Source organism: Amaranthus tricolor, chromosome 14, assembly GCF_026212465.1.
Source record: "Amaranthus tricolor cultivar Red isolate AtriRed21 chromosome 14, ASM2621246v1, whole genome shotgun sequence".
Classification (NCBI taxonomy): Eukaryota; Viridiplantae; Streptophyta; class Magnoliopsida; order Caryophyllales; family Amaranthaceae; genus Amaranthus; species Amaranthus tricolor.
Genome location: NC_080060.1, coordinates 14081103 through 14101689, shown reverse-complemented (window position 1 = coordinate 14101689; position 20587 = coordinate 14081103). Strand labels below are relative to the sequence as shown.

At 32.5% G+C, this 20587-nt stretch overlaps 1 protein-coding gene across 1 annotated transcript; it reads right to left on the bottom strand.

Annotated features, from left to right (window-relative positions):
• Nucleotides 1-9646: 9646 nt before the first annotated feature.
• LOC130799517 (ubiquitin carboxyl-terminal hydrolase 3) lies at nt 9647-19686 on the bottom strand. Its single transcript, XM_057662635.1, has 9 exons — nt 19554-19686; nt 18906-19037; nt 18606-18644; nt 16728-16833; nt 11413-11471; nt 11253-11327; nt 10662-10710; nt 10473-10549; nt 9647-9802 (listed from the first exon to the last, which is right to left on the bottom strand). Exons 1-9 carry the CDS (start codon nt 19617-19619, stop codon nt 9713-9715), a joined length of 693 nt encoding a protein of 230 aa, XP_057518618.1. The 5' UTR covers nt 19620-19686; the 3' UTR covers nt 9647-9712.
• Between the last annotated feature and the right edge of the window lie 901 nt (nt 19687-20587).

Genomic DNA, 20587 nt, shown 5'->3' with positions numbered 1-20587 from the left:
GTTTTGGTTTCAGATATATCACGTTCGGTTTATACATTTCGTATCCAAATCAATTATACTGCAGGTTGAATTGAGTTTGGTTAGACTATATGGATCGAGTCATTTTTCATTTTAGTTTAACGTCGAGTCGAGTTATTTTGAGTTCAGGTTGACTTCGAATCAATTATATCACTTTTAGAATTGTGCATTCGATTATTCTTCGGATTTGGGTCGGTTAAAATGCAGTTCACTTAATTTTATGTTGATTGATCTTTATTTTTCTTTTACAATTTATTCAACTTGAAATCATTTGTGATCGGAGCGAATATAATCATTTGTGATTGAACTTGATATAAATTAATCGAACAATTTTTTTGTTAAACGAAACTAGATTAAGTGTATCAAACGTTTTTTGAAACTAAACTTGATTCATCCGAATCAAACTTATTTTACCTAAACTAAATTGATTCAGCCAATTCAAACTTATTTTTAGATAACTTTATATGACGCAACTGAATATAATTATTTTTAAATGAATAAAACTTGATTAAGCTGAATCAAAGTTATATTTAGCTAAACTAATTTGATTCAGCTGAATTAAACATTTAGTTTTGCTAAACTAAACTTGATTCAGCTAAATCAAACTTATTTTTACCTAAAATAAACTTGATTCAAATGCATTAAACTTATTTTTAGCTAACTATAGATGTAGTTAAATCAAACTACTTTTTAGATAAACAAAACTTGATTCAGCTGAATCAAACTTAATTTTACCTCAACAAATTTGCTTTAGTTGAATCAAACATTTATTTTTCCTAAACTAAACTTGATTTAGCTTATTTGAATATTTTTTTGTTAAACTAATCTAGATTAAGCTGATTCAAAATTATTTTTTGATAAACTAGCTTGATTTAGCTGAAGATCAACAATTTATTTTTGTTAAATTAAACTTACCTTAACTTATTTTTACCTAAAATAAACTTGATTCAGCGGAATGAAACTTAGTTTAGCTAAACTATACTTGATTCAACTTTATCACATTTTTTAGTTAAACAAAACTTGATAAACTAAATTAAACTTATTTTTATAATTACTATTATATTAGTACTAGTTAGGCATGGCCACGGTCCAGGTTGGTCCGGTTCCGTTCCGGTTCCATTTGGAACCTGTCGCGACCGGTTCCGGTTCCGGTTCCGGGCGGTTTCAAACGGTTCCTTGGCGGTTTATGAGGCGGTTCCGGCGGTTCCAACTCACGGGACGGGCGGGTCGGACCATCTGTTCCATTTTTATTTTTTCTTTAAATATTTATATAATAAAAAAATACTATAATATTGCAGACGTACCTTTGATGATTACTTGATTATTAGCGAAATTCATTGCTTGTCAAGTTGTCATCGTTATTAAAATATATACTAAAAAGAATGAAAAAAATAAATTAATAAAAAACGAATCAATGATAATGTCGATAAAGATGATTAATAAAAAAAGAGGGAGAAAATGGACTTGAACCTAGTACCCAAAGGAATATTAAGCTGCCTACGTATCCCGAAGGAATCAAAGCCCCCGTAGTTCTTTGTCATACATTTTATTTATAGTTGTTGAATGTTGATTTATCGTTGTCCGATTGATCCTATTCGTCTTCGCCATCATCATCTGGTTGGTTAGATGCTTCCGCTGACTCCCCTCCTGACGATGATGCAGATGTATCCATCATCATCCATGGATCATCATCGTCGTCTTGATCATCATCATTCCTTAGTCCTTGTGTTCGAATCTCCGCTTGATCCCAATCTTTCTTGCAAACACATATTTGAATACTATGTGGAGCAAGACGAGATCTCTTTTCGTCCAAAACTCTTCTACCTGCACTAAAAGCAGACTCCGACGCAATTGTTGACGCAGGAATTGCAAGGATATCCTTTGCAATTCTCGATAAAATGGGAAATTTTACAGATTTTTCTTTCCACCACTCTAAAATATTATAGCTACCTTGGTCTATTTCAAAGTGGTGTTTAAGATAACTATCTAATTCTAAATATGAGGTGGAGGAAGAAGAAGATGATCCTACAAAACTATCATCTTGACTCATTATATTAGCTATTACCAAATTATAATAAGAGGGACGTGCCGAAACGCTAGCACGCCTAGACGTATCGCGTTTTGGGTTATATACACTAGCGTAATAATCATAGAGTTCTGCTAAATATTTTTTACATGTTCCAACATAATTATGTACATCAGTAGGCGGGCAATCTAACGATTGGTAGTAAAATCCTATTACTTTAGTAAGGACTTCAATTTTAAATCATGGGTCTAAAATGGTTGCAATTCCATAAATATAAGGAAAATCGGTAAAATATGCCTTCCATTTTTCCATCATATCTGCAAGAATCGGCTTCAAATATGGGTTAGTATCATCATGCGTATGTTTAAGGAGATGATAAAAAATAGTAATACACTCACTTATTACTAAGTGAACATTCGGTTCATAAACATATGAAAAAATCTTAGTTGCGTGGTCATACGCTTCTAATATATTATGTACATCTATAGCTAATTCCCAAGTGTCATCAGCTATATAGCTATCTGTACACTCACTATACAGTTGTGTTATAACTGGACGATAAGCAATCGCCTTTCTTAATAAATCGTTGGTTGAGCCTCAACGTGTAGGAGTATCTAATGACCAATACACTTTTTTTAGTTGATATTGGTCACATAATTGTTTATATCGTCTCTTTATCTTTCCAATCCTAAGCCACTTCACTATATCTCTAATTGGTTCTAATAAATCGCTTAATTGTTTTATACCTGCTTGGCAAGATAAGTTAACTATATGCGCACAACAACGTATGTGTAATAAGCTACCCCCAAGGATAAAATTAAATGCAGGTTCGTTAAATAAAAGTTTTATACATTTAATGTTAGCGGTTGCATTATCAGTAGAACAACAAAATATCTTATCTAATAAGTTCCATTCTCTACATATCTCTACTAATCTATATTTTATATTTTCACCGGTATGTCTTTCTGGCATTGTCTCAAAAGCAATTATTCTTTTTTGAATAATCCAATTTTGATCTATCCAATGTGCTGTTACACACATATAAGATTCTAAATGTGGGGGAGCAGACCAAATGTCAGTTGTTATGCTAACCCTACCATTAAAAGATTTAAACATTTCAACTAATTCACAGCGCATTGATTCATATAATTTAATTGTGCGTCTTTTAAGAGTGCTCCTAGGGATTGCTCTATATTGTGGTTGCAAAGTTTTTTTAGCGAAACGCTCGTGTGCCCTACTTTCACCGTGGTTAAAAGGCAATTCATCACAAGTTACATACTTAGAAAATTCATCAATCATATCATTACGATTATATCTAAAAGGCATACCTGTGCTGGGAATGTCCCACTGTGTCTTTCGGCTTCCACTTGTGGTCCCGCTGCCGCTTGCTGCATGAGTTTCTTTTGTGATTCCATGTTTCTTTGCCAAATGTTTGTTAAAAGATCCCGTACCACCACCTAACACGTATTCACAAAACACAATAAATAAATTTTTATAAAATATGAATATATAATGTATGTATAAAAAACTTAAAAAGTATTTACCTCTGCGAAACTATATGAAACTAAGGGCTTTACTCCTTGACTTTCACAAATTTGACAAGTGCATAAGAAAATATCTGGGTTGTCGGTTGGTTCTTTGGTGAAATACGACCACAAATGTGAAACAGCTCTACCACTAGGAGGTGGCATTGCCGGAAAAGGTTGTCTTACTGGTTCATCTTCATCTAAATAAATAATTTAAAATTATAAAACTATAATTAAATAAATAAATAATTTAAAATTTAATTAATTTGAAGAATAAAATTATAAAACTAACCGATAGTTTGGAAATTGACTCGTTTACCACGAGCTTGTCTTTGTTGTTATTGTTTTCCTTGTTCTTCATGTGATCTTGTTGATGACTGTCGAGATATATGTGTCCCAATAGGGGTCGTTGGTTCCTCTTCTTGTTCTTCTTCTTCATCAATTTGTATTTCTCTTTCCACTTCTTCTGCATAATTATGTAATTCTGGGTCGTTCCCTTCTGGATAATTTGGTTCATAATTATAATTACTAATAGAAGATGTTGTTGATACCGACGGAGTAGAAGTGGCCTTTCTTTTAGAGGAGCTGGAACCTCCCAATGATTTTGCCACTTTAGTAACTTTTTTTGAGGCTTTTTTCAAAAATGAAGACATGATTGATAATATTGAAATAATAATAGAATTAAGAAATAAATAAATAATTAATAGACTAATTATGTAATTAACTAAATTAAGAAATAATTAAAAAACTAATTATGTAATTAAGAGAATAATTGCGTAATTAAAGAATTAAGTAGAGAGAGTAAGTAGAGAGAGTAGGAGAAGAGATGAGTTGTGAATGAAAATGATTGAAAGTGATGAGTATTTATAGGAAAAATGGCAACGGCTATATAACGGCTACTTTTCACGGTTCCGGTTCCATGGAACTGTTGGACCGGTTCAACCGGACCGGTTCCGGTTCCGATTCCGTGGAACCGTTGGACCGGTTCACCCGGACCGGTTCCGATTCCAAACCGCGGTTTTTAGGTCCGGTTTATGAAGTTTTTTTCCGGCGGTTTCACGGTTCCGCGGTTCGGGGCGGTTCGAAACCTATCGCAAACGGATCCGGTTCCAAGCGGTTCGGGACCGGTTCATTTTCGGGTAACCCGCCCCGTGGCCATGCCTAGTACTAGTGTAAAAACATGTTAACCCTTTGTGTTTTGATGATGACTAAGCTTAACTAAAATGAACAGTTTTATTTTAAGAGATCATACAGGTAAATATCCGGTCCGGAGTAGGATAGTTGATGATAGTACCTAAGGATTTGGTCAAGGACTTTGTGATAATCTGTGGTATCCAAAAAGTTGAAATGTAGACAAGAGGTTTGTTGTAGGAAGTTGAAGTGTAGAAAGTCTGTTGTTCCTAGCTGATAGTCCGTTGTTCCTAGTTGATATCTAAGAGACAGTGCAATGTTCACAAGAATCAAGTCTAGAGTGTTGACGTCAACTGAAAAATTCTGAAGACAGAGTAGTTCTTGTTTTTCTAGTTGATTGTATGCATAAATTTAGTAAGTTGCATATTTAAATTAGAAGTTAATTGGCAACATATTTTAAATTAATTTGATCTTAGTATAACCGACAAACATCGTTGTTTATTGGAGATAAATGCTCCTATTTTCTCTCCACTTAATCAGGGTAGTTTTATTTGGTTTAACGGAAAATTTTAAATTGCATTATTTTTGTGAAAAAATCGTAGCCTATTTTTATTCAAGCAGTTACCCATTCCTCCTTTATTTTAGGAACAAGGAGTAAAGGATTTTTGAGTGAAAACTTATAAACTAGACTTGGAAAAGTCTAAGGGGGAGTGTGAGCTTCATAGTCGAAGCTTGGGCTTCATAGTTGAAGAGTTTGAGTTTGTTGAGAAACTCAATGAAACAGCCCAAACCAGTATAAACAGTATAATAATACTGTCTACAAATCACAGTGGAAAACTTATAGAAGTTTAGGTTGAATCTGACCTGTGGCTCGATAGCCACAGCAAACCAATATCAGAGTATTTAAAACTTTTTACATAATTAAGTAAATACTATTTACAAAAACATTATGAAATTATTAAGATTCAATTTTCAAATATCTAATTTACAAAATGTATTTCAAAAAGAAGTCCTCGTCTCACACGTAACACATAATACATGTAGACATCGTTCCATAGCTGAGCTAACCTGAAAAGGATCTATCCCCCGTAAGGGATAGGCCCCATCAAAGAATATCAACAATTGGATTGTTGAGTAATCCAACAAACTATTACATTTATATACAAGTCATTTGCAAACATCTCCAATTTAATCTTTTGCTCATTTGGTAACTCCTTATAAAACATTAATTTATCAAAACCTAAACTCTTTTAAAAGATCGTTTGGTATCGACATAAGTACGACTAAGATCTTTTGGTTCATAGTGAATCAAAACACGGCTATAACTTTACAAGTTTAACAATAGCGAAAATCAAAATATAGCTATTACTTTACAATTCAATACCGAAATAATACGACAAATGAAACATATGATTTCATTTGCAAAACAAACAAAACTTTATATACCAAAGGTATTTATTCAAATCTCATATTAAAACAATAATATAATAGCACTTAAAAACGTGGGAATATATAGACCATCAGGAAGTGAGATTGATCTAAATCCTAAGAACACGGATGATCGTCATCACCGAAAATACGGCTCTTGCAAGAACCAAACAGGATTGGAAGCTCGAGACTGATCCGAATAACCATTACGTATTATCAAGCGATAGGAATTCACAATAATCCGGATATAAATATCCGTTATCAATTCTCAAAAATGGACATTTTTAAAATGGACATTTTTTAATGTCGGATATTTCAATATAAAACAAAACAATAATTCAATATTGATTTTCTTTGAAATCAACAATCATACTTCATTTTCGTAATACGATATTTCAAGACTCATATTTTATAAGTCAATAATATACAAAACATACTTTTATAATCTCTTTAAATAAATACAATATTAACACACATTTTAATCAAATATAATTTTTATAACATGATTAATTTTTATTAAAATGATTTTACAATACTAATAATATTATTACATAAACAAAGCAATCAAAGCAATATTTTCCCATCATCAATTAAACATAAAAGAATTAAACATAAAAGTACTTAAATTAGCTTTAAAAGATATTAGATTTTTGTAGGTTACTTATATGTGCAAATTCTTCAACCAAAAATCAGATTAGAAAACCAAAATCTCTATTGAAGCATTTGAACAAATCCCTTGTGTGCATCAACTTCTAACTTCAAAAGATAACAATTCAGGCTCCCTTTTCCCATCACCATCAATAATACTCAAAAAATCCATATCATCCATAATTACTCAATAAAAAAGCATAAAATAATCCTAAATACTTAATTAAAGGAATATCTAATTGAAATCCACAATTTGAACAATTATCTCATAATTGATTATTCTCGATTTTCATGGCAGTATATTAGTATTTTGGTCATAACTCTCTCATACAAACTCATACAAACTCAGTTTGAGTGATTTAAGTACCCACGCGACCGCAACTTGAAGCTCTACAATTCTTATGTAGACACCAAAACCCAGAAACGGCCAGAAGAGGCTCGAAATCAGCTGAGAACAGAGAGGACAAAATCTAATTTTTAAGAACTATAAGTGAACTTTGCTCTTAAACTTTGAAGAAGAATCTAAACCACAAATAGTACAATAACAAAATACTAATTCACATAAATTAGAACTCAAATGAACCCAACTTCAATACTTGAACTAATTACCTAAATAATACTAGAATCAAGTACCCAATTGAAACACAATACCCAAATATTAATCAATTAATACCAACAAGAAACTTCAATTGAATCCTTCTTCAATATCCCAATTAACAGCTATAACTTGAATCAATCAACTCCGTAATCTTGATTTCAATAAGCCATATTGATTAATAAGAACCATAATTTCAGAATTATAATGAATATATATATAATCTCCAATTCCACTTGATGATGAACCTTAGTTTTGCTTCATTCTTCAATAACCTAACTTGAAATCCTTGATTTAACTTTAATTGATGAATACTTAATTCACAAACCCTAACTCTAAACTTGATCAATCAAACCCACACATACTTCTTGCACAAATTAGACAATAATTGAATGAAATTAACATTCCCAATTTACAAAGGAGGAAATCGAAATAAGGGGATGGGAAGGATGGGTTTTATGAAGAAATGAAGTACTTGGGTGAGTTTTTGTGATGTTGAAATGTATTAGGATTATTATCCTATATGAGGTGATGAGTGGCTTGAGAGGTGTGAAGGATACCCAAATAATTGACACACATACATAATATGTGTCACACACTCACACATTAATTCAAATACCCTAGTTTTACCTGCCCAATTTTTATCATATAATTTACTTTTGTCCGAAATTTAATACGATTGATATCCTTAAATAATAAAATATTATTTCGATTCCCAATAAAATAACATACTTAAAATTTAATACCCAAATTAACTTAATTAATTACTTTTAATTAAGCCGTTAAAATAGGGGCTGTCTTACTCAAAGGGGCCTAATCAAATATGTTTTATGTAATCGTTGAGAATTGCCTAAAACATAGTGGAGTTACAACAACAACAACAACAACAACAACAACAACAATAATAATAATAATAATAATAATAATAAACATAATATAATAATAATAATAATAATAATAATAATAATAATAATAATAATAATATAATAATAATAATAATAATAAACAGAAAGAAAGAGAAAGAAATACACTGCCAAGTGTGAGAAAAATGGCTACAAACTCATCCCCTTTGCTTTCTACACTTTCAGGGAGTTAGGCAAGAACGCACTCGACCTCTTATCAAGGATTGCATTGTCTTCTTTAAACAACTCAAGTAACACCAAGTCAAGAGCATACATCTAGAATAGATTAGCTTTTTGTATTCAAAACAGTATGGATGAACAACTTCTTGTAAAGTTTCTTTTTGTGAAATGAAATATGATTATTATAATAAAAAAATAAAATAATAACAATAATAATAATAATAATAATAATAATAATATGACCATACAAAATAAGTAAGATTAACTAAAAATGAAAACTAGAGCAAAATGAAAAAGACGAATATAATATTACGGTATTTAACCGTTGCCCACTTTCATTTCCACAATCCTTAGTCCGTGCTAAATCCCACTATTCCAATTCCACTCCCTAAAAACTAAAAATTAAAACTATATTTTGAGTACTTTTAGAAACCCTGTTGCCCACCTTCATTTTCCACCATTTCACTCTCTATAAACCACCTCCCTAAATACATTTTAATTAAATCCTATAATGCAAACTCAAAAAGACGACACATTCATAATATAATTAGAGAAAGATTAAGTTTTTTCATATATACATAAGATTTTTCATCATGTCTCCTCGAACTTTTTTGCGAACACAACAATAGACGATTTAAACCTTCATGCTACTTACTATTACTGTCTCATTTGTTTGTTGAAAACTATTCAACAATCTCTCTTAATATGTTTTAATCTATAAACTAAAATATAATCAAGAAAAATCTTAATTGACTTTTATAAATAAAAATTTACTAATATTTTTTAATATTTTTTAATCAAGCCTAATCAGAGATAATTAGAATTGAAACAATTATTTTGTATGATGCATAAACCTAATGAAATAATAATAGTAAATAGCAAAAGTACTAATATTCTTTACTTCTTTTTATCCAGTTTTGTCCCATTATCAACAAAAACTATCACAGTCCACAATGGTGAGCAAACACACACAGTTAGAAGTAGTAGATTCACTCTTTATTTCCCAACAAAGTCATGTAACAAACAATATATAAACATCTAACTTGCAGTATAACAGAGAGACGAAAATTTCATGTAAAGCCTGAACTCATCCATCAACAATAATTGGAATTCCCGTCAGAAGCAAAAAAAAAAAAAAAAAAAAAAAAAAAAAAAAAAAAAAAAAAAAAAAAGTATACCTATGGAGTCCACATAGCATAAACAGTGTACTCTGTTTCATGGAAAATAGTGCATTAAATAGTTTGAAACTATGCTTCAATTACACAGCCTTCTTTGATATGGCAATCACATTGAAGTTCAAAGAAGTGGGGTTTTTCTCAAACATTCCCTTTATGACCTTAGATGCATCCTGTTGCAATTAACAACAAAAGACAGATAAACAATAGCTAACGGATAATAGACGTTGTAAAAAGCTTAGAAAGGCAAAACTCAAGAAATGCAACAGATCTATCTAATTGGAAAGTGTAGCTATTAAAAAGAAATGGAGGGAGAAGTGCAGGATCCAGCCAATCAAAAGAAACAGAGCATGGTATATCTCAATACCATAGTAGCATATACCACTCATACTGCACCTTTGAAGTCCAGTATCTCTAGACACAGTATAAGGGAATGACCTATTTAAGGAAAGAATTTCTCAAGTAAAACAATCATCTTATGCGTACCGCCATCGAATTTTTGTGGTTCGGATGAGGGGAGAAAACGTGGGTCCATGTTCATATATATATATATATATATATATATATATATATATATATATATATATATATATATATATATATATATATATATATATATATATATATATATAGCATATTGACTGAGACAAAACATATTAGACAAATGTTGCAAGACTAATGAGATGGAAAGAGTATAACAACATATGATGACTAGAAAGATGAATTCGGAAAGGGTCCTAAACAAAGCCCTTGCCATATTCGTCAAGATATAAGAGGTGAGTGCACAACGAACTCATACTTTCTAAATCGTCAAGCAACTTATAAGAAAGAATATTAACATACCTTGAGTAAAGTACTTGGTGAGGTAGGTCCATGTGATACTGGTCTTTCCCTTCTTCCATCAAGTTCATAAAGTTCACCTTAATTCATTGTTAAATGTACCATAAAGGATATTAGTGAAAAATATTGGTTACAAATAAATATAAAGACATTTTAGTACAAGACTCAATGGTTGGATAGAGGAGCAAGTACCATCGACACAAGAGAAGCAAATAAAATGAGTGTCCACATCATCCGAAGCCTGCAAGGCAAGGAATGTCAGATGACAAAGGGTAAAAGAACGAGATCACATCAAATATTATAATGTAATGACTTTCTGGATTTGTGGAATAATTGATATCGAAATACCAAAAATACATACGGCCATACCAAAAATACAAGAAGTTCATATAATCTTATATATCTAGCGTTGTAGATAAAACCGATCATCTTCTACAAGCAATAACACCTAGTTCAAGAGAAGGCATTATTTGGTAGGGTTGTCATTATCAATGTCATCGTACCTGGTATATCCAACTCATAGAAACTATGATAAGGGTCTAGGGAGGGATAGAAGAGATCATACCCTTATCTGGTAGGGTTGTGATTTATGATAAATTTTGTGTGAGATTTGGCGTAAGATGTCCGCCATTATGCACGGCCAATGAAAATGTACCTCCACTATCAAAAGTAGATATTGTTCTTCGAAAAATGACATGGTTTGACAGTGGGTGAAACTTAGAAGTAACTAGAAAATCTACGACATGCAATATTTCCATACACCAAATTAATTAGAAAATTCACCTCAGTATCACCAGCACTAGCTGCTACGCAATGAGCAACTTCCATTTCAGTATCTTTCTCAAGAAACTCAGCACGCTGAAGAAAGAAAATATAATATTAGGAAGTACAGAGAGCAGAAGACAAAAAATAGTGAGTACTTCAATAGAAGACAAAATTTAACCTCTGTTGGATCCTTATTTGCGGTGATTTTGTAAAACCTATCTAGGAAGGAACCTTCTTCTGAAAAAAGAAGCCTTATGAAGTGAGAAAAGAATCAAAATACATGCGCTAAAGACAATTATAGCCAGCAACAAAGATTGCAACCGACTACATTGCACTCAAAAAAAAGGGGCCTGTTGACCGTCATACATTTGGTACTTCGACAGAATAATTCTGAAGGCATAAAATTAGCAAATTTTGGTTCTTAAAACCTCATTAAAAATTGCTATTAAGTGGACAAAGCACAAAAAGTGTAGTAAAGAAAAAAAAAACAATTTACACGGCGGAAAGAACAAAAAACTTAGTCCTATGATAATTTATTATATCCATTTTCCCAAAAATGCTATTTTTAGCTATTCTTCAAAAAGATTCAACTATTTAAAACACTCCATTCCTCTTAGTGTTACCAATTAACATTCTTTCCTCTTAACATTCTTATTGCAATTTCTTTAAAAGGTGACACTTTCCATATGGAGGCGTGCAACGGTCTGGTATCAAAGTCAAAGATATCTGTGAGTTCCTAGCAAGCTAAAACAGAGTAACACAATGTTTGGATAACAATTTAGGAGAGAAAAGAAAGGAAAGGGAAGAGAATGGAAGGGAAAAAAGACTCTTGTTTGTTTAGGAGGGAAGGGAAGGAAAGGGAAGGAAAAAGAAGGAAGTTTTTCCTTCAAATCTTTCCAACTTTAGAAAGATTGATACCTTAACAAAAAAAACAACCATTGAATCCCTCCAAATAACTTCCCAACAAATCCTTTCTCACCCATTTTGTTATCCAAACAAGGGATCCCTCATCTCTTCCTTTCCTTCCCCTCCATTTACTTCCATCCAAACACACTCTAAATGTAGCATATGGCTGAATTTGGGGGTAGATTCATATAGTTAGGAGTAATCAAATTTGTGTTCCATTCTATCTTACAGCAATAACAACAAGAGGAGAACTACAAACCAAACAAGCAGTTTTACATTTGGACATTTTTTAAGAAGTGGCAAAGCCAAAATCCTAGATGAGGTAGAGCCAGAACATACTAGCATTATAAAACGTATTAACTCAGAAAATTGTTCAAATTCCATTATTGAAGATTTTATTGGCCGACTATCTGCAATCTCATCTTGAAATAATCACTTTCCACTATTGTAGTAAATTCTTCATTTTAATTGCTTAGCCTGAACATACTAGCATCATAAATCCGTATTAACTTAGAAAATTGTTCAAAGTCCAGTATTGAAGATTTTATTGGCCGAATCTTAAAACAATCACTTTCCACTATTGTTGTAGTAAATTCTTCATTTTCATTGCTTTCTCCATTTTGAGGGTTTTTTTTTTTTTTAAAATGACAATTTTAGGTTGCTTTCCCATCATTGTTGAGGGGAAGAGCAAAAAATAAAGTGCATAAAAAAATCAAAGCTGAAGAGGCAAATTTGCATCCCACTAAAACGAAGAATTAATAAATTTTAACTCACTTTTTGGAAATCTAAGCAAATTTTTGTGAGCCAAATACCCAATATTTGCACAAAATATACTCATATATAAGAAATTCAGAGTCATCAACTTGCTCCTACCTAATGGACTAGACCCCATGTAGGAATATGTTAGAAAAATAACTCCCTGATTTTCAATATTGTTGACTTCATATTTTGACGACATTTTGATTCTGGGCTAACCAAATTCATGCTTGTAAGTTTTACTTGACTTACAAGGTAGTAGCCATTCACTGGTGGTCAAACATACAAATACCACATAGGCCTACCACTATCCCATTTCATCTTATTATAAATTATTCAGGGTGGCCTTTGCCACTGCTTGAAGTATGATTTAGGTATAGCTAGAGAGAGGGCCTACTTATATTAATAAAGTAAACCTTTATGAGAAGATGACAATTGCCAAAGTATCCCAAAGCATTTTAAGTGACAAGGAGGCAAAAAAAAAAGTGACATCTCTAGGAACTTCTAGCACCATGGAAAACAAATAAGGGCAAGCAAGGACAAAAGGACAAACAAAATTATGGTTAACGATTGTCATAAAAGCTAGGAGGTGGTAAGAGGTATGGTGATGCAAAACAATCCGAAATCTGTAAATCACAAAAAGGGCATCTGAAGTCCAACAAGAAAAACAAACAAAATGAACCTTCAATCCAAATTTAGATATAAGGTTTAGGTACGGAGAGTCTATGAGCACATAAAGATGTAATGAAAATTCATCCTGAGCATGAACAAGAGATTTTGACAAGTGGTTTTCCATATTACCATAATCATTAGTTTTGTAAAGAACATATTCAGTATTCATAACTTTTCAGAATAGCCACTCCCTTGAATTAATAATCACATTTTCCAAATCTTTAAATGTAAAGGTATCTTTTTAGTAAAAACTCCATCATAATAGTGGTCTCTTGATTATCCCCCCATCTATCATTATAATATGATTATGGCTACCATATGAAAATTTAACTATGATTAATATATATTTAGAAATATGATTGTGAACTCCGCTTGTGAGTGTTTGTCACTTATTACCCGTCCCAAGCACGAATAAAGGAGGAGGGTAAGCTATAGGTTAATAACAACCAACTCAGTAAGCCTTAGTCACATCCCATGATCATGAACCAAAAACCAATTCTCGTACGGGCGTCCCCTACTCAGCGACGCGTTCAACTTTTAAGGCCTGGGTGTAGTGAAAAGTATGCAAATGCTGCTAGGTCGTCATCAAGAAGTGACACACCACATTGGTGTCAAATGAGTTAGGGCATGTTACTTATACTAGGACGTCATCTAGATACGACGCACCATGCGACTTGAGTGTGGTGTCAAAAGAGCAAGAGAACATAGGAGATTAAGGAAAATCGAGGGCTAGTGGATATCATGACAATGAAGAAAATTAACATTTTATGTCTATAAGAGATATAATGAGTTCATGATAGGGCTAAAACGATAATAGGTTAAAGGCAAAAATATAAATTGTGGTAATTGGGACATGATACAAATTAGCATGGAGTTGGTGTTATTATGGATGAATGAACATCTAAGGATGTAGTAGAGAGAATAATAGGATTATACAAGTGAAAATTATATGGTAAAGAAATTTTGAATTTCATAAATGCATACTCTATAGATTATGAGGAAAAGGAAAGAAAAAGAAAAAATGGTGAGCCTAAATTCTTATTGAGAAATTTGCTTCAAGTAGGATGTGCAAAATGCAAGGTAATAGAGATCAAGTTTACAGTTATCAAAATAGTTACACTTTCTCTTCAAGAAAAATAGAAGCTAGTTTAAAATCTGCCAAGGCTAAGGCAGCCTCTACCAACTTGCAACATGTACAGGGGAAATTAAGACAGCTACAGACAATGATGGTGCCAGGGATGACTTCCCAAGCAACAACTTCAACTCAGTCCTCATCTATACACTCAAACACCCAAGATTTAACTCAACAGCGACTTAGTTGTGCAAAAGGGAAAAGGAGTATCTTAGCACCGGAAGCTATTGAGGTGTGCGCAAACCTTAGTGTCACTCAGACCACTAAGGCTAAACAATTCAGGGAGAACTACCCCTAAGAAGAAGGAATGACAAAAGGTGTTTGGGACTACCTACCCTATATGACAGAGGTGTGCCTAGCCAAGAACTATACTCTCCACGGGCTAAGGACAAAAGGCCCACGTGTGCTAATACTCGGGGTTTAAAGAAGCTACCTCCAATCAAGAATTAAAGTATTTCCGTTTCTTATTTTTAACTGAAGTTAGAATTGTATTTCATTAGTTTGTTATTTGTAAGCTTAGTTGGCATTGTTATGTCCAACGACTCTTTTGCATCCAAAGCTTATATATAGTAAGGCTATGTCTCATTGTAAGACACTTTTGATTCTTAAGCAATACAATTCATTTATATTTTTTGAAAAGGTATCTTCATAACAGAAGAACAGAAGATCTTCTGTTTTGTGGTGCCTTCTTTTTGTGAGTGAAGCAACAAGGAGTCATAACAGTCCATCTAATCTTTGTGAGTGAAGCATTGGTGAGATTGGACGGTAAGAGTTGTGTGGTGAGTGAAGCCATAATAGTCTTACTCAGATCAATATTGTTTGATCGTATCTTGGCCACAGATTCCCATTGCAAACAATCAGCAATTATGTGCAAGTGCAACATTGTTTGATCCAATGCAAGAACCATTTAAATCCATACATGTTGCACAACTCCCGGCCAGAAAAAATCTAAAAAGTGAGCAAGTCATTTTTTCCAAAGCTAGTGATACATGCAACTGAATAGACCTTCGTCCCTCCTAGATCCATACTTGTTTATTGCCTAAAAAAGAACAAGAACTAGTACCAATGTAGCAAGGAAACTAATTTGAATACAGCACGAAAAAGAGAAGAGAAAATAGTTTGTGTAAGGTTCATGTCTTGATCTGGACCAAATTAAACCCAAATCAATCATAAAGCTTTTTTCATCAAATCAAAAATGTGAGCAAATGATCAAATCCTAGTATTCACATATGCCATTTGCTAGTACCAAAAGTCCAAAAATAATCACAGGATCACTACTTGTTAACTTCCAGTGACATTTCAATTTGCCCAATCCCTCAGTGTTCAACAAGATGACCATGTCAATAACTCAATGACGAACACCCTAATCTCCTACTTTATGCTGGGTTGCCAAAAAGAAAATAACCAAAATATCTAATATCCCTTCTCACTCTTCTCAAAATTCCATGCAATGTCGTTGGAACAAATAAAATTAACAATCTTAATGCAAGGACCAATGCACCAAAATTCCTACTACAGCGTACACAAGTTTAAAACACCTTGATCAACTTGATCCCTTAGCTAAAAGCAAAATATTAGCATTATAGTCGTGCAAAATACTGGCCGCATTACCACATCATGACCTCATAGTAAAGATTTTATAGGTTACCGCAACCATAAATATAAAATATTGATGGGGAAAGAGGTTTGATAACCATCACCATAACCACAACCGCAATCGCATTGGGGATTTTGCACTATTTTTCACACATGAAAAGTAACCAACATAGTTTAACTCTCATGTGACCAGGTCTAACATCATTACTTGTAAAATAAAATATTTTCTCAAAGTGATTGTATTTTGGTGAAGAATATTGCATCATTCACGAATATTACGTTGCCACTTTAGACTTCAGAGAGTATTAAAAGTTACCTTTGCTTAATGGATGATTATAATTTTGAGTTAACGAATATCCTAGAAACTGGACCAAAAGCTATCCAAATTTTCCTTCAAATGGAGATACAAAATTACAAAAGAAGACACTTACGAAACATAATCTCTGATGTGACATTTCCAAGAGCATGGAGAAGCCCAACAGTCCCACAAGCATTTCCCACAGTCTGTTTCATAAAATAAACTTTCTTGTTGTAATCCTGAAGAATAAAGATAACACATCCATTAATTATAATCACTAGAAAAATACAATAGCTTACCAATGTACTTTTTATAAGTATGCAATATGCATTAACCATGAATAATAGTTCATTCCAACTCTTGTTCTCAAATTTGAGTTTTACAACATTTTATTATTCCAATGTTATTAAGTAGCTCCCACCTAGCTATGTTTGGGTCAGATGTTCGCAACATTAATTTTGTAAAAACAAAGAGATTGTTTTCAATTGACCAATTAAAATAATTTGAGTTCTAACATCCAAAAAGCTAGTCTACTCTCCATGATCAAGTGTTTATATTTCCGCTCTAAGTTTGCTTGACAAACCAGAACTGAAAAGGTCAGCCATCAAGATTATATATTCAAGAAAATCTTCCTACATACTCAAGATAACTCCTTCATAAAACCTCCAACGTGAAACAGATGACTTCTCTCAAAGGGTAGTATTCTTCTACTTCCTCCGTTCCATATTAGTTGCAACAATGGCATAAATGACACTATTCATTCATTACTCTTAATTTGTGATTAGTTTATAATCTATAGGTTAAAATATAGTCAAGTTAGATCTTGTTTAATTCGTCTCATTGCAAAGATTATTAATATCAAATTTTTATAATTTTGTATTATACATAATTAAAGATATTAAATATTAAATTAATGCATTGGACTGCGTGAAAACGCAAATGTTGCAAGTAAATTGGAACGGAGGAAGTATATTTTATTTTATTTTACGAGTTACAAAGCATTAAATTATTCCAGCCAAAAGCCAGTCATCAAGGGAATCACAAGCCAATTATCCAGCCTAATTCAAAACTAATAAAAATACATAAAGAACTCTAGTAAAAAAGACGTGAGGAATTAAGGATTCAGGACATCAATTAAACATGCATTGCTCTATCCTGAATTATCTTATCTCCTTATTCCTGATTGGACAACATAAATAAAAACTCAGAAGAAGATAATTCTTTGCAATTCAAACCGAACAATTTAGTCAGCCTCTAAAACATATGAGCTTGGTTAATATGCCTACAGTTATTCTTGCAACCAGGAGCTAATGAGCAAAGGAAAGAAGACAGAAGGCAGCATCAACCAGGAACTGATGGCGCAATGACTAAGCCCTAGCAACGAGTCGGTGGTGCATTAAATTGGTTTTGAGTTCTTAAAGCATAGTGTTTGTGAATAATTAAAAGCTTAGCATGAGTAGCATAGGAAGCTAAATTTTCTTAGAGCTTAGATTGTATCTGAGCCTTGTATAAGGCCTTCATACAATTCAGTTTTTTAGAAGTTAAGAAAAATTACTGAAAATTTGTTGATCAAATTGTTGATTACTATTAATCTTGTGGGAAAGAAAGAAATTTGAACACAATTCATAGAACATCTTAAGTGTAAACGAAGTGTTTTCAAGCTAATAATGCTGAGAAAAGTTTAGTGTAATCTCACATTTAGACCTCGATTGTTGAGAAGAGTAAGCCCTCCTCAAATACTTACCCCTTAAGCTTGACAAAATTGTCTTCCAATTATTAGCACAAGCAAACAAGCAAAAAACATAAACCTGAGAAGTTCAAATAGAATTCAAACAAATTTTTACTAACAAATACAAAATTGGTAAGTTGATAACATCACATTCAAACAATTAAATCAACTCATTCTCCATGAATCAATAAAAGACTATTCATCACATAGAATTGTCCAAATAGTAAATACGAACAACTCTCATTCAAACAATAAAATCAACTCATTCTACATATGGCTCACCTTTCCGACACTATCTTCCTTCACTCTCTCCGCTTCACTCTGCACCAAGCAAAGGCATAATCAGTCAGCAATGTATCAAATCCTCAAAAGACGATAGACAACAACAATGTCAGAGCCTTATTCCCAAAAGATTAGGGTCGACTATATGAGCTAATATATCAGTTCCATTGGTCGTCCACATGGATTCTTAGTCTCCATTTATTCTGAATTCTACCGTCACAATTTGTAAGTCTAGGTCATTCACAGATATAAAAAATTACCTAAAAGAAATTTATATTACAGATAAAAAGAGACATATACCTCAGCAGTGAGTGGATATAGCAAAAGCACAGCAAGAACCGGCTTTGGGATCATTTCAAGCAATTCATCTTCAAAGCCATATACATCATTGCACTCAGCTTCTTCTTCTGGTAAACCAAGACCCCAAAGAAACTGGAATCACACCAAATAAATTCAAAAATTAACCAAAGAAATAGGTGATATTTGGTTCAACATTATTTTTTCGGGAAAATACAACCACAAACCACAAGTAAAATGGGTTTCTACAACTAAAAGAGAAAACTATAAGGACCCATGTTCATAAAATGTATACTAAAGGTTTTCTCCTAATCAATAACACAGTTTATGTGCTATTATCATATAGGGGAAATTAACAAATGAGTATGACTGCATCTACCCAAAATAACCAAATTTAAAACTCAAATCAGATTGTCAAAATAGTTTTACAGGCAAAAACTTTCGGACAACTAATTACAATTCGAAAATCCGAATCAAAACCATGAAATTGGAGCATAGAGTACAAGAAAAATTCAACCGATTAAACCAACAAAAATGGAAAAACAGACCATAAATTCATCGTTTTGAGAGTTGTAACTGAAATCTCAATCAAAAATAGCAACAAACGAGAGAGCAAAATGATCAAGAAACGGAAAAAGAGGAATCAGAAACCTGATTCATGACATCAGGATTTGCTTCAAGAGGAAGCCATCTTTTCTTAGCGTAAGTGTCTGACATTTTGTTAATTCTTTCCGTCACCTCCAAATCAAAAGCTTAAAATCTAAAGAAAAATGGTCTCTTTTCGATATAAACTGCAACAGAAATTCCGATATGTATTTATATATGGGAAAAATTACCCTCAACGATACGAACTTTCACTGTTTTCCTACAATAATACGAACTTTCAATTAACCATGAATAATACGAATTTTAATACATATTTCCCGCTAGCATACCTGACCGGTTCTTTACCTGGATAAATGGTAAATTCCCCATTTCTTCATTATGCTAGCGGGAAATATGTATCAAAGTTCGTATTTTATTCATAGTTAATTGAAAGTTCGTATTATTGTAGGAAAATCAGTGGAAGTTGTATTATTCAGGATAATTTTTCTTACCCAAAAAAAAATTTTAAAGGAATGAGTAAGTTTACCGGTAACAGGTAAAATGGTATGCCAGCGGGAAATATGTATCAAAGTTCGTATTATTCTTGGTTAATTGAAAGTTTGTATTATTGTAGGAAAATCAGTGAAAGTTCGTATTAGTCAGGGTAATTTTTCCTTATATATAAGGAATAATGGGAGGTTTTGAGCCTCTTCGATGCCTTAATATTTAATTATACAGTACTTTCTCTTATTCAGCCAATTATTTGACTTGATTTTTTACGGATTTTAGGTGAGTCAAAATGGGACCTAGGAGAGATAGTGATGTTATGGATTTTTAATGAATTGATTAAGGAATTAATAATTCCCTCCTAATTTGAAAATACTTGTGTGCATTGAAAAATGGTGAATATTTTTCACCTCGTTAATTTTTTAATAGCCGAAAATTACATAATTCGGGTTAATAATCAAAAATACATATGTTCTACAAATAAGTTCTACAAATACATTACATACTTAGTCCGAATAATAAAGAAAATTACACAGTTCAACAACGGAATCTCGGATGGCCTTCTCAATTCTTCAGCAGCTTCGGTGTAGTTC

What these genes read in the sequence shown, in the direction of transcription:
- LOC130799517 (XM_057662635.1), bottom strand. Translation starts at nt 19,619, where the DNA reads ATGTCAGACACTTACGCTAAGAAAAGATGGCTTCCTCTTGAAGCAAAT. An exon ending in ATCCTGATGTCATGAATCAG is followed by an intron (nt 19,038 to 19,553) that starts GTTTCTGATTCC and finishes GTGTGATTCCAG; the next exon opens with TTTCTTTGGGGTCTTGGTTT. An exon ending in TTGCTTCTCTTGTGTCGATG is followed by an intron (nt 10,550 to 10,661) that starts GTACTTGCTCCT and finishes CAATGAATTAAG; the next exon opens with GTGAACTTTATGAACTTGAT.